General features: G+C 36.7%; 1 protein-coding gene across 1 annotated transcript in view; it reads right to left on the reverse strand.

The window, feature by feature from the left end:
• The window catches only part of SMYD3 (SET and MYND domain containing 3), a 385,279-nt gene that overhangs the window by 82,720 nt on the left and 288,576 nt on the right, over positions 1–13,983 (reverse strand). The window contains exon 7 of the mRNA XM_009321269.1: positions 980–1,047. Coding sequence (XP_009319544.1) covers positions 980–1,047 — 68 coding nt within the window. The remainder of the gene's footprint in view (positions 1–979; positions 1,048–13,983) is intronic.

Consider the following 13,983-nt stretch of genomic DNA (forward strand, 5'->3'; position numbering starts at 1 on the left):
CCCTTGGCAGTGCATTATCACAGAACATAGATAGCCACTTTCTTCACAGTCAGGGGCTTTTTTCAACCAAAAGAAAACATTTCAGTAATAATAATGCTCAAAAATAATGCTTCATTTTTCCCAAGTGTGTGAAAGGATTTGTTTCCATTCCACTATGAAATCAAATGACTGTTCTGCACTTTTCATAACACTAATTCCCATGTCCTCCTAACCACCTTTCCCTTATCTTTACGACAAGGCAGGCCTCAAGATATTAAGTGTCCTTAGTCAAATCTTACACGTGTGACACTAGTAGAAAAAGAAACAACAGTGACAGGTCCACTGAGGTATTGACAACATAGTTCAACCGTGCATTAACAAAAAATTGAGGTGGTAAAACATAATTTTAAACTATACACACTAATTCTCCACATTAATAATTACAGGTAACTAATTCTATGATGGCAAAACCTTTCCTGGTATGTACTTCTTACCCAATAAAAATAAGAAATAATAAGAAGAAATTCAAACATTAACATCTATCTCTCAAGGGGCTTATCTTTTCACCTTATAGGTTTCTTAGTTATGGTAATTTACTAATAAATATGTTCAAGCTTTTTCTTTTAATTGCCAGTTCAGAAGGCTCTCAGCTGCAAAATACCTGCATTCTAAAGCAACGCTGAACAGGTTTCCTTTCAGTAGTCCCAGTCACACATTTTTGATGTCTGCATTTATTCTTACTTAGAAAAGGCTACTACCTCCATAAAAATGAAATATAAAGATGTATCTTATTTAAACTGTTTTAACTCTGTAATCAGGAGTATTAAGAATGTTTTCAACTTGATCACATTTTTTATTCTCCTTTAATTTATTTGCATTTCCCAGTTTCTCATTTAGACATGTTACCTGCTGCTTTGATGGCCCTTACAGCTACCTAGGAAAAAAGGAAAAAAAAACCTAACATACGTTTTGCCTGTGAATGAAACAGTGTCCACAGTACCTGGGATACAGGCCAACACCAACATCCTGCATCTCTCCATTACTGATGGTGAAACAGTTACAGGTCACCTGTAAAAACAAGGGAAAAAATCCAGGATTACCAGAATCATTTGGAAAACCCATACTCAAGTGAAAAAAACTTTCAAAATAAAATGAAGGGGCAATTGGTAATTGGATGGGAAACATTCAAGCCCAACACTGGTGCTCTTTCATTTTAGAGCAATCACATCTGGGACACACTCTCCTGTAAAACTGCAGTCAATTAAAAGCAGAAATATTAGTATCCTGCAAAAATGTGGGGTTAAACACATGCAGAGGCCCTACTTTCCTGTCAAAAAAAACCGCGTGCGGGTCAGTGGGGGGGGGGGGGGGTGGGGGGGGAAGCCACCCTACACAGAGTCTGAGAAGCTCAGCCCAGAATCAACATAGCAGATGACAGTGACTGCTGATTAAAAGAGTGGCTGTTTCCGTGCAGGGACTCTGCTGATCCCAGGCTGTCACAGCACCTTTTCATGAGTACCAGTGGAGCCTAAAGAATATATATGGGACAGTTTTGAAGTAAATTGCAGCCTTGACTGTGGCAACCTGATATGGGCATAAATAAATACAAAGACTGTGCAGTAGCGTATCTTTCACGTTACAGGTGTTTTGGTTTCCATATAAAAGATCCCACAAAAAAGCATGTTCAAATTGCCATTCAAGAGAAATATAACCTTTCATTTAATCTCAAATATTCAGCTTGATAGTGTATTCTTCCCTCATACAATCATACAAAGCTAAAGTGGTTTTAGAAAAGAGTGGAGAAGAATGGAAGTTGCTTGCAAGTAGATATAGCGCTACCCCAAACTATCAGACTGAAGTTTCTTGGTGTTCAACTCCAAGATAGATCAGCACTTTGTAAATGATTAGCAAGTATCATTTTCATGGGCTTAAACAAGAACCAGAACCCAATTCCTAATGTATTTTTTAAATATCTGCTTTTTTTTGGAACAGCTGGGGTTTTTTTTGTTTGTTTGGGGGTTTTTTTTATTTATTTTTTAGATAATCTGTTGGTCAGTTATCAATGACATACTAATAAAATATTTTATGTAGAAAAACACTGCGTGATACTGCATATGCAAGAAAAGTCCCAGGTCTCTTCTGCATAACATTAGATTATTAATATCATTAATTCTCGTTAGAACAGAAAATGAGTTAGAGTAGGATTTGGCAGATGTGAAAATAAGATTTGAAAGTTGCAGTTTTATCCATAGAGTAATTGCCCAGAACAGTAAATGCACACCTCTATTTTAAAGAGGTACACTGAACAATTTAATAGTATATCTCATCATACAAATTGACAAATTATTATTTATGAGAGCATTAACCATAAGGTGAAAATGAAATCCTCTTTCAAAATTTCTCATAAATTCTGACAGCAATGTTAATTTAAATAAATGTACATGCAGTAGGGCATGTGTTTTTTAAATGGTTAGACAATACTTTGATTAGTCTATTATTTATGTAACCCATTCAAATGTTCCTGATCAATTACCAAAAGCATACATCTTAATTTTCTTTCCTACTGGCATTGGATATAAAGTGTCAGACAACTTCTGAGCAAAGATTAGTCCATTTAAAGTGGCAATTATCCTGGTTCTAAAAATATTGACTTGATTTTGGTATTTATTGAAAAAATAATGCCTTCCAGGTAAAAGAGAAAGAAAGCCAGCTTTTGCGGACCTTAGCGCTCTCTAACGGATTATGAAGTAGCAGAGGTCAAACATCTCTTAGAACTAAATGAATCCCTTTTCCTTGCAAATCTCCTATTATTACCCTAAAACTGTTTATATTAACAATATTGAATTTTGATCACTGTAGAGTTATAGAGACTGTTTCATCATTTTCTATTAAAGGTATGTATTCTATTACGTGAAAAGTTTTACACACAGAAGTAGCAATAGTTTTACTTTTTCCTTTTCATAAACGTGAATTAGCTTTTTATACCAGGATATATGTGAAGAAAAATGTGAGATGAATGGATGCTCTCAGATTCAGACCTCAAGAGCTTCTTTCAAGAGTAGTTCACCATGAGGCGCTTTTTAACCTCTCTGGTTTAGATATTTTCACAGTATGCAGTTGCATCTCAATATCCCAGAGAGGTAGTGAAACACCACCTAATTTCTAATTATTTGCAGTTTCAAATATGAGACTGGGAATCCGAAGTATACAGGGTCAGATCTAAAAATGTATTTAAGTATGTAAACACAGGCAGAAGCCTAAATGGTCCCATGAATTTTGAGCTACATGATTTTGCACACAATCCTACCAGAGGCATAAGAGGTTTCAGGTGCTCTGAGGTTTGATTAACCTCCCGGGAGACAATCTTTCCTCCCTTTTAAACTCGGGTATGAAAAAAACAGTGATGCACATGTAAAGTGTACTACAGATAGTAACCTTTGTTATGGCTGCTTTCTGTCCTCAGCAAGTAGAGAGAGAGGAATTGAGATGGTGGTGATGGGAGGAAGATCTCATCATTTATGGTGTGAGAAATTCTGATACAATGACAATCCTTCACGGACAGTTAGCAGCTGGTAACAGGTATCAAATATGAAATCTCCATAGTCTGTTAACTGAGGATGGGGTTGTTTGTTTGTTTTCTTTCAGATTTGTTACAAAGTCTCTTAAGAATCTACTGAATCTACTCTTTTAAGAGGTTTTAAATCTCAAAGTTAAAGATCAGTCCTACCAAGGTGAGTTCTGTCATTTCAATCCAAAAGTCCACCACAAGAGCTGATGTTGTAGACCACACCTCCCAAGAAACAAAAGGAAGAAGGCATTTCTGTTACAGAACACCTGAAGAAATACCCATTTTTCTAGCTTCCCAGGATTCACAGACATAGCTCAAATAACAGCTAAATCTAGAGTATCTAACACTGCTGCAGGAGAGCACAGGTAAGCTGCTTGTTCCTGAGACAATCGTTTACGGACCAAAACCTACTGGGACTGGAAGTTAACCAACTCCATTTCTAGGGAAAAAAACCCAAGGCAAAATAAGAAACATCTTTCTCACGCATCACAGTATTTCTTTCAGGTTTCACAGTCACCTTGCATTGTCTTTTCTGCCCTAACGGACCCACCTTATTCCTTATACTACAGTCAGGTTCTGTGTGATCCCAGATTTTAAAATAAGAAAGAATAAACAATTCTTGGCAATCTGGTGCTTCAAGAAATGGGTTCATCCTTACAAAAGCATGGTCCTTGTCAACTTAACTCCTGCAGAATCATTTATCTCAGTTATTTAATTTGTGCTGTTGTTCAGCTTGCCCCTTCTGATTCCTCTAAAAATTCCTCTCTATCCAGCTACACAGCACTAAAACTGCATATCCACATACGGAGACAGAACAGAGTACTCACAGTTTGTTATACCCACAAATAAGGAAAAATGCCCACATAGTTCAGAACTTCAAAGTTGTAAAGTCAAATTCCTTGCCATTTCTAACATTTCTGAAATAACACATCTCCCAGCAGGAGAACCGAGGGAAAATTCTCAGGGGAGAGTCACAGACTTTTCAAACCTCTGCAATGTAAAACTTTCTTCGGAGTATCCTAGAGCTCTCAAGGCTTATCGTTATAGCCTGATCGGCCATACAGTTCACTAACAATTTAAAGAATCAATTCTCAGTGTTTGAGTTGGCTCCATGGCAATAAATCCCACAAGATTATTTAAAAGGAACTGCTATTTCAAACAACAAACAATATTATATAAACTGATTGAATTAAATAAAAGGATTTGTTCTTTTGAGACACTGCACATGTTTTAGAGAGGCATCCTATACTCAGTAAGGTAACCCAAGTAGAATACAATCTTTCCCAGACTAGTAAACACACAGAGAGTAAACCAACTTTACTGACTGACCATTATACTCAGGCATACTTTATCAGTAAACAAAAATTACCGCAATCTGTTATATTTTACTTCCTCTCTGAGTGACATATGAAAACTCTGTAAATTCACCTCATAAGGAGGTCTCTGTTCTCAAGACATCTGGAGCTACTGTCTGAGCAATCTCTGTCTGTGCCAGACCCACAGTCTAGTGGACAGACATGAAGATTTATTTCGGTGTTTGCATTTGACAGGGTATGAAGGCTTCAGTTTGGCAACATACTGAGTTGAATTTGCTTTCAGTTCAGACCTCATTCATATTGCTTTATACTATGTATTTGCATTTGGGTTAAATAAAGCAGACTCAGACTTGATAGCAGGACATTCCAGATTTGGAATTTCGGACACTAAGACAATGAAAAATGCCAATAAGGGAATAAGGGAAAGAAAACAAATCATTATGGGCTAATGCTTGCTGCACAGATCAAATTACAAACACCAGGACTAATAATCAATCATTTTGTTTCCACGTGTTCCTGTATGTTACTGCAACACAGTGAGGCAGCTCTTATAACACGCATAAGAAACCCTCACAAGAAGGACTACCAAAGGGTATATTGCACTGATAGGGTCAATATCATTTTCAGCTTTGATTTACAATGACTCCAGACATCTCTGTAAATGGTGTGTCACAGCTGGTGTATTCTAACCCACCACCAGGAAGACAGCCATAACTAACACTTATTTTCCCTATTTTATGACCCCAATGTAATGTAAATTAAAGATATTAAGAAAACCTTCATGGATTATTAAGTTTCTCATTCACACCAAAGCTAGCTGGGTATTCCTGGTCATTGGCAAATATTTAACGAAAGATGCTGTAACCAGTTGTCATGTTAACAGGCTTCTCAAGGGACTCAAACATTACCCAGGAGGAAGGGGTGGGCAGTAAATGGTCTGCAAGGGGCACACTAATTCAAATGACAAAGACATATCCCAGAGACCTTCTAGCACCACTACATCCCACTGTAGGTCTGCACCGATAGCTCTTTCCCACTCGAGGATGAACAGATACCAGGCACAGATGGTTGATAGATCTCAAATCTGCTAATGACTTCATTTGGCACATGGAGTGCTAGAGCAAGAGTGCTAAACACAGCAACAGTGCTAAACTGTAAACGCACAGTATGCCACAGCAGTGACAGACCTGTCAAGTCCCTGTTTGGAGCGTATTTCACTCAGCTGCTCATAGCCACAGCCCATGACACCCAGGCTTCCCACACAGGCAGAGCCTCTCGCTCTGAAACCTCAGCTCTGTCCACTGGATGGGGTATTGGAGAGGGAGACAGAATGCTGTGCTGAAAGGAGCCCTGTTACAAGGCACATTCACAAACTAGACCTTTGCGGCTTACATATATACACATGCTTGCATGTTTTACTAAATCAGGAACTTTGAATCCAATTCTATGTTGCATTGTACTCGGGACCTACCTACCGGCTTCCAGAAGCCACAGAACTAAAACTAGATGGAAGAGACATCAGAAAGATCAAATTAAACTGAGAAAAAAAAAATCTTTGGTGTTTTGTTCCAGACAGAAATCAAAACGTATTAGAATAGCTTTGGGAAAGCTTTATGTTATTTAGATTTTCAGACTAAGGAAAGGGGACAAGTAGTTAACTGTTTGCGATACTTGCTCAGAAGCCAAATTTTGCTGCAATACCATGAAATTTGGAGAAGTTACATTTCTTTCACACCATGACTGAATTTGCAAATATTTCATTTTACTTCAAGAACAATTCATCCTATTAATCTCTTGTGCCAAAACATCGATGTTTTGGCTGAATTAGAGACTACCATTACTTCAGAGCTAGTTATAGCAAAAGTGTGTATTTCCAACTGTTTTCTTAGTTCTTCATCTTACGTCTTTGGAGATCTTTCTTCACATCAACTATCAGTATTTCAGGCATTTTTTGCTATCCTAGCACATAAAAGTTTCTGACGAGCGTGGAGAACACAGGTATCCCTTGCAGAGGGCTGTCACCACCTAGAAGGCAGTAGACCAGAAATTTGGCCTGACATTAACAGATGATTTAATGCAAGTGTGCTTCAGGCATCCCTTTTTAGTACTCAGCTAAGTGGTGCAATTTTGATTGGAATGGAATGAAAATAGGTCATGGCAAATTACCTCCTCTCTTCTTAACCCCACACATACTTCTCCAATCTTTCAAATAAAAATATTTAGCTATGCTGCTAAATTTATTTGATTGCTAAGAATTTCAAAGCCATCATTACTAGGACAAATGTTATGTTTGCTATGGGCACTTTTTTTTCTTTTTTTTTTTTAAGTGTGTGCAAGATGTAGTTACAAAACTGAGACTTGAAAAGGTAAAGCCTGAAACATGCAAAAATATTGCACTCTCTGGGTAAAATAAAATATCTTGAAGTTTTGTAGAACTCCCATTAGAATTTTTGTGCAACCTGTCCTAACCTTTTCACAAATTTCTCCTCTGACAACAGTCAGCAAGTCTCATGTTCCCTTTGGTGAAAGGGAACTTTCTAGCTTTTACCCAGCTCTGCAAATACTATTATTATTCCTGCTTTTTGGAACAGAACTGAAGTGCACCTATTTCTGGAGCAGAACTGGAGAGAGGGAGCTGCAAAGCCACTAATGGATCATATTACAGCATGCTTGCAGCATTTGGCATTATTAACTGGAGTGGAGTAGAGGCATGACATCCTTCTCTTCATCCTCATTTTCCTACTGGTAACTCCACTCCTGTGAAATGGGGCAGAGTTATTAACTTGATTCCAACAGCCACTGCATGCCCACCTATTGAAAATAAACTGCTTGTTTATTGAATGACATCAAACTTCATGGGCATCCAGGAGTGGTTAACTGACTTTGTATTTGTCTTGTCTATTTTGTTACAGATAGCTGGTTATCTGCTTTGTAATGGTATATTAAAAAAAAAAAATGTTGGGCTTAATATGAAAAATTAGGTTGAGATTCAGCTATGGTTTCTGGTATGAAAATTACATAGGCAAAAGCAAAACATTGATGAATTAATCTTGTATAACTTCAGCTAATAATACAGGTGGAATAAATTACTATCTGTCATCTCCTTCCATTACCCAGATGATTTCCTCGTACCAGACTCATAACTGCTAGGCAGCCCAAGTTAGGTGAGATGAAACCTAGCCTAAATGTTCCAGGGTTTGCCGACTTTATTCTCACAGATGCAATATAATTGTTATTCCTTCTGGAGGTGCTTGTTGAGCTAGACTTTCAAGTATATTTACCTCTTGAATTTCGTCGAGCATAAGTCTTTGGATTTGGTCTATTGGGCTTAGTGGATTTTGCCTCTCTTTCCTCTTCTCTTTTTCACTCTTTCACTATTGTCCAACAGTATCTTTTCTACGGAAACTTTTTTCATACCACTTCTTTAAAATTGTTTCCACCAGGAAATTTCTGAAAGCACAAAAGTTGAGAATGTTTGAAGAGGAGGAAATTTTAAAAAGAGTAGAAAAAAAATGAAACATCTCTTCCAAAATGTGATGGCATAAAATGAGTATTTTTAAATCTTAAAAACTTAAACAAACATAAATAAAAGGTTTGATTTCGAAAATTCTTCTGAAAAGGACAACAAAAACATTAATCTTGATTAATTTATAAACATGGGAAGCATTTTTTTTTTGAGAAAAAAACCACATTTTTTCTAATAATTTTTGCATAAGTAGCATGTGGGTTTTGGACCAGCTCTTGTCTCACTTTGCTACTTGAGTTACAACCTAAAACAGAGATGACTGGGGAATTTTAGAACTGAACCTAAGACCTTTTTTTTCTTAGTATGGTGAAAAAAATACACAGAAACAACTCATGTCAGCATACGACACTGTAAACCTGTATGTGTCCATGATCACTGCAAAGCAAGGCTAACTACAGCCTACTTTGTTTTATATTAACCAGACAAAATCTCAGGCTCTTGTGATGTTTGCACATCGAGGCCCAAAAGAATACTGATATCACTGCCAGTTCCTTCCATTTTTCTTATGCCCTTTCCCTATAGATAAACTACTATTACTTTTCTTTTGACATACAGTTTTATAAAAAGGAATAAGCATTGTTATTTTTATCAAACCATTAAAGCAAAAACATAATTAAAAAAAAGGATTTAAGTTATTTAGACATCATTTATTTTTCAACTTATTCCTATCATTCAAACTGGGTGACATTACTACTTCCAAAACTCAGTAGGCCAGACAAACACTTTTGTAAATCCATCACCGTCAGTAGTCTAAACCCCTTTCTCCCCATTAAAGGCCCTTGGAAATCAGTAAGTAAGGCAATAGGAAACATGCACTATGTTCTTCCAGATAGTTGGCAGATCAAACATCTGCTGAGAGCAGGTCATTTAAATTACATGCAAAAGTATAATTTGAAAATTCTATGAGCTGTTCACAAAATGCCAATGTAGAATTTCATAAATAAAATACCATCCTTTTAAAGTTTTTTAGCACTTGATTAGCATATGCCGGCAAAATGCTTTTGAACTCACCCTTACTCCTTCCTTCCACAGACAGCATATGACCAGTGGTGTCAGATACGATGACTGATGCTGCTGTACCATAGGAGGTGTTCTGCACGAGACAGGCTAGAGCTGCCCGTGGCCAGTGAAAAAGAGTGGAGTACCAGCTGATATTTATCAAATATATTAAGTCCAGGTGCCAATTAGAAGTTTAACAGGACAAAATAAAACTGTGAAACAAAAAGCCCACTATGTATTTAATCCTGAAACACTGAAATACCCAGCTGATTGCCTTAATAAGAGGTCTTTGGGGGAAAAAAGGTAACTGTCTATTAAAGGCACTGAAGAGATGGTTAAATCCAGACCACAGTTCTAGACCCCTTTCTGACTGAAAAGAAAAACTGATTGCGCTGTGAGTGTGTGCACTGGCACAGAAGGGTGAATATGACCATATCAGAAAATAGCAGAATACAATAAGGAAGAAAATATAAGTCAAAATCCATTTCCTTCTCAGGACAAAATAGAACAGTATTACATTTAAAGTAAAGATGTGATGCATAGAACAAATTAAAGCTAAAGCAGTAATTTTAAGGCCTGTATAACTCAAGTACTCAGTATTCAAGGAGTTCTTGGATTTCCATAGGATGTGTGCATTCTTAGTGTCTCTGAAAAATCAACACCCCAGGGGTTTCCAGCCAGTATGTTTTTTTCTCTACATCTCTATTTTTTGGGCTATTTCAAACATTGGTCTGATCAGGAAACAGTTGAAATAATTTAATTTTTGGAATTCCGTAACATTGGACATGTTTAGTCTCAACACAGTACATACGCTTCTAGTTACTGCGAGGCATAGCTTTCATGCTGATGCCACTTGTTTTCTCATTCCCATAATGCTAGTCTAACATTCTTGGACAATCCTATTTGATGATAAACCACAGCCAGTCAATGACTTCTAACAATACCAAAGACAATTTGCTAGCCTTGTGTGCTGTATTTGACCATATTGGGAAGTGACAGGGAGTTAAGTCAGGGGAAAAAAAAAATCCTGCTCTACTCCCTTGGACCCACAGGGTGCATTTGGCACCCAGGATCTAAACCAGAGCATCACAGAGCTGCATTTCCCATTGGTAGGCCAGGATGGGGGATTTTGCTTGAAGAGGCTCTGGATGCTACAACATGCTCCGTTCAGAAGAGCCTGGATAGTTGGTACCAAGTACGAGGAAACTCCCTTTCACAATTTGTTTGGATTCCTTTGTGACTTTTGAAAGTAGAAAATACCTGTTTTGTTTTCCCAAGAGAAGGAACCATGGACATATTTTGGGTGGTTACATGGGAACAAGCCTTACAGCACCCACAATACCTGTACCCCAGAAACTAGTAGAGAGAAGGTCACCATCCCATCCATCAGGATTCCTTAGCAGAAGTGCCATTACTTCAACAGAACAGATAATAACTTCCAGTATATTGTTCTACCTACATGTGAATAGAATAGATTTTTCTTTGAAATAGCATTTTTCTTTATTGTACCAGATTAGTAGTAGCCATTATACAGATTTTCTGTATCGTTACTATATGCTATTACTAGTTAGGAAAAAAACCACAATACTTGAAGGCAGCATTAAGCTACACTTTCATTTGAGTAAGAGCCACAGTGTAAAGAAAATACAATGATTCACTCCAAAATAAGATCATAGATTAAGCTCAAACAGAGAACTGCTAGTCAATGTGACATCAAACAATGAGTTGACAAAAGCACTGTAAAATAGGTACATATAGAGTAGCTTTTAATAGCACAGTTAGAATCATAGCTTGCAGAAAAAGTCAGGAAAAAGCCGAACTCCTGTGTATGCTTCCTACTTAATGAACTCTGTTATGGTATACAGGCTGTGAATTGGTGAGAAAATGGTCAAATAATTGCATTATTTGATCTTTCACTCATAAAGAAAAAAAAAAGTATTTCATTTTGAAAAATCTCTACCAGGTATCTTGGAAATACAGAAATAAAGGAAGGTTAGACAAACACTATGTTGAGCTCACAGTTCAAATGCTTGTGGGTAGCTAACTAAAGTTCACAGACCTGTATGTAATTGCTGTCTACAGGAAATACTTGTGTTAGCAAAAGAATTTTCTCCTCACTCCTTCACCTTTGCCCTTCCACAAACTCACCAGCAAAGAAACCTCCTAAGAGCATTTCTGTGATGAACAGGACTTTCCCCACCTCTACAAGATGAACTAAATCTAACAGCCAGGGACAGAATCTGTCGACTTCTCAGAAATGTGATTTTAGCAAGTATAAATTGATAAAGGATATACTTTTATGCAAATAAGCTTGAAACAAAATGATCCTCTCCCTGTTCATTTGTCCTTGTTTAGACTCCACGTGTTTTTTTGAAGCTTGTAACACAAATAAGAACACAAAATTTGCACTTATATTAATGTAAATTGGCAGTGACTTCAGTGGCATTAGATGAGTTGTTACACAAAACAACAATTAGGTAGGAAGAAAGTTCACAAGTTGAACTAGAATTAACATTTCTATGAGCATTGAAATTGGGTGATCTAACTCCATGTGGTTAAAATTCTCTACATTTCAGACAAAACAAATCCTTGCCATTAAACATCTGCAAACTTCGGGTTGCTTAATTCTTAACCTAAGCTCTTCACCACAAATGCCTCAAGTTCACATTAAATGCCAAAATAAAAAGACAGAAGTTTAAAAAAAACCAGACAGTAGATGTGATATCGTTACATAGCCTGACCAGTCAAACTTGAAAGCTGAGCAAACGTTTTAAAAAATAACATGCAATTTAGTTTCACTTTTTTCCCCTAGCTTGAGATAGCTTGAAAGGCACTGAAACTTTGCATTTATCAAAAATGTCTGTGTTTTCCCAGGACTCAAATGATATACTGCCATTTACAAAGTGACTGCCATAACCATGTATTCTTTCATCTGAAAGTGACACTTTTGCCTACCAACAAGTATCAAAATTTCTTCATAGGAAAAGTTGTACCATCTTCCCTCATATATGCAAGACCAGGAAAATAAATACCAGTAGTGTACCCTGGAAAGCTGATGCATACCAATATGCTTTAATTTCATTTTCTTTACCTTACAGTTTTTAAGGCAATTCAATTGTTTTCATAACCCAGATTCATGATTTCAGAAACTTTTAGAACAGACACGATCTCTACATTTTGAAGACCCAACATTCACTACAGTCTGAGAAAATTACAATGGTGCTGCGTTATATATTTCAAGCAAGAAAGATGGCTGAGATGGCTGTGCTGGCTTTACAAAACTAACTACAGATTTACAAAACACCCCTTTGATTCACAACACTCTTCTAGTGCCTCATGCTATATTTTTCTGATATGCAGATTCACTCTCAGCAAATCTTTATCTACAGTTTTCATACTCCTTTCTTTGAGCTTTTTTTTTGTTTTGTGCAAACCAGATATTTACATATACCCAAGACAAGCAAACCAGCTAGTTAAACAGTGATTTCAGCAAGCAACAAGGAGCAGCTGGCACTTCCACTACACCTGACAAAACCCAGGGTGACAGGAAAGAACATACTAATTTTTGGTCACAACAATACTAGTGGATCCTAGCAAATTCCTCACCTCCACCTCCAATGAAAACTCTAAATTTATACCTCAAAGCACTCTTAAAAACATCACAGAACTAAAGAAAATTGGATCAGAAACACATTGAACCACAAGGCACAAGGTTATTCAAATCTACTGTCGCATTTCTCCTCACAGTTTGCATTTTGACACTGACTGGCCTCCTTATGTTCATAGTGTTCTTACCCAAGCAAAATGCCAAAAACCTATATGCCAAAATACATTCTTCCTTGATGAATTACGACCTTTAAAATTCAATATTCTGGCTATGATTATTTAAGAGCATATTTTCCTTTCATCTAGGACTTGTCTCTCATCTGATTTGACTGCCTATGAAAATTTTACCTTTAAATTGTTATATTTTCTTGAATAGAATGAGGTAAAACCATAAAGTAATTCCTAAACCCAAGACATTTCACCCTAAGGATCCGTTCATGATACAATAAGAATTTAAAACAAAAATTACAAAATCACACTAGGTAAGGTTTCATTGTTAGCTCTTGTTATGAGAGCCATATGAGAACAAAAAAAGTAAACTCATACCTTTTTTCACCAACAAATGTGGAAATAATTCTCTTTTTTACATGTTATGACAGAAAAGAGTAATTTGTTCCATTACTTCCTTTTTAAGTTACAATTAAAATGTATTTTTAAAGTATTTTACATGCTGTGCTACTCTTCGCCATTCATCTCAAATATAAATCAGCTGTGTGAAATTACAAAATTGTAACCTTTAGGTCATCTAACAAGAATTTCAAATATCAAGCTTTCAAATACCAAATACTTCCACTTTTTTTTTTTAATATTGACCTCATCCTAACGAAAATGCAAAACATTTTGAAAGTTTGAATCATGATCTAGCCTTTGTGACCAGTCTTTCCAAACTGAGTCCAAGTGTTTTCCCATAGACAGTCAGTAACATCACGTCCTCAGTGAAGCTGAAACAGATGCCCATTTTCATTGTCAAGGCTCTTCTTAACCATGAA

This window comes from Pygoscelis adeliae, unplaced genomic scaffold (genome assembly GCF_000699105.1).
Source record: "Pygoscelis adeliae isolate BGI_AS28 unplaced genomic scaffold, ASM69910v1 Scaffold463, whole genome shotgun sequence".
Lineage (NCBI taxonomy): Eukaryota > Metazoa > Chordata > Aves > Sphenisciformes > Spheniscidae > Pygoscelis > Pygoscelis adeliae.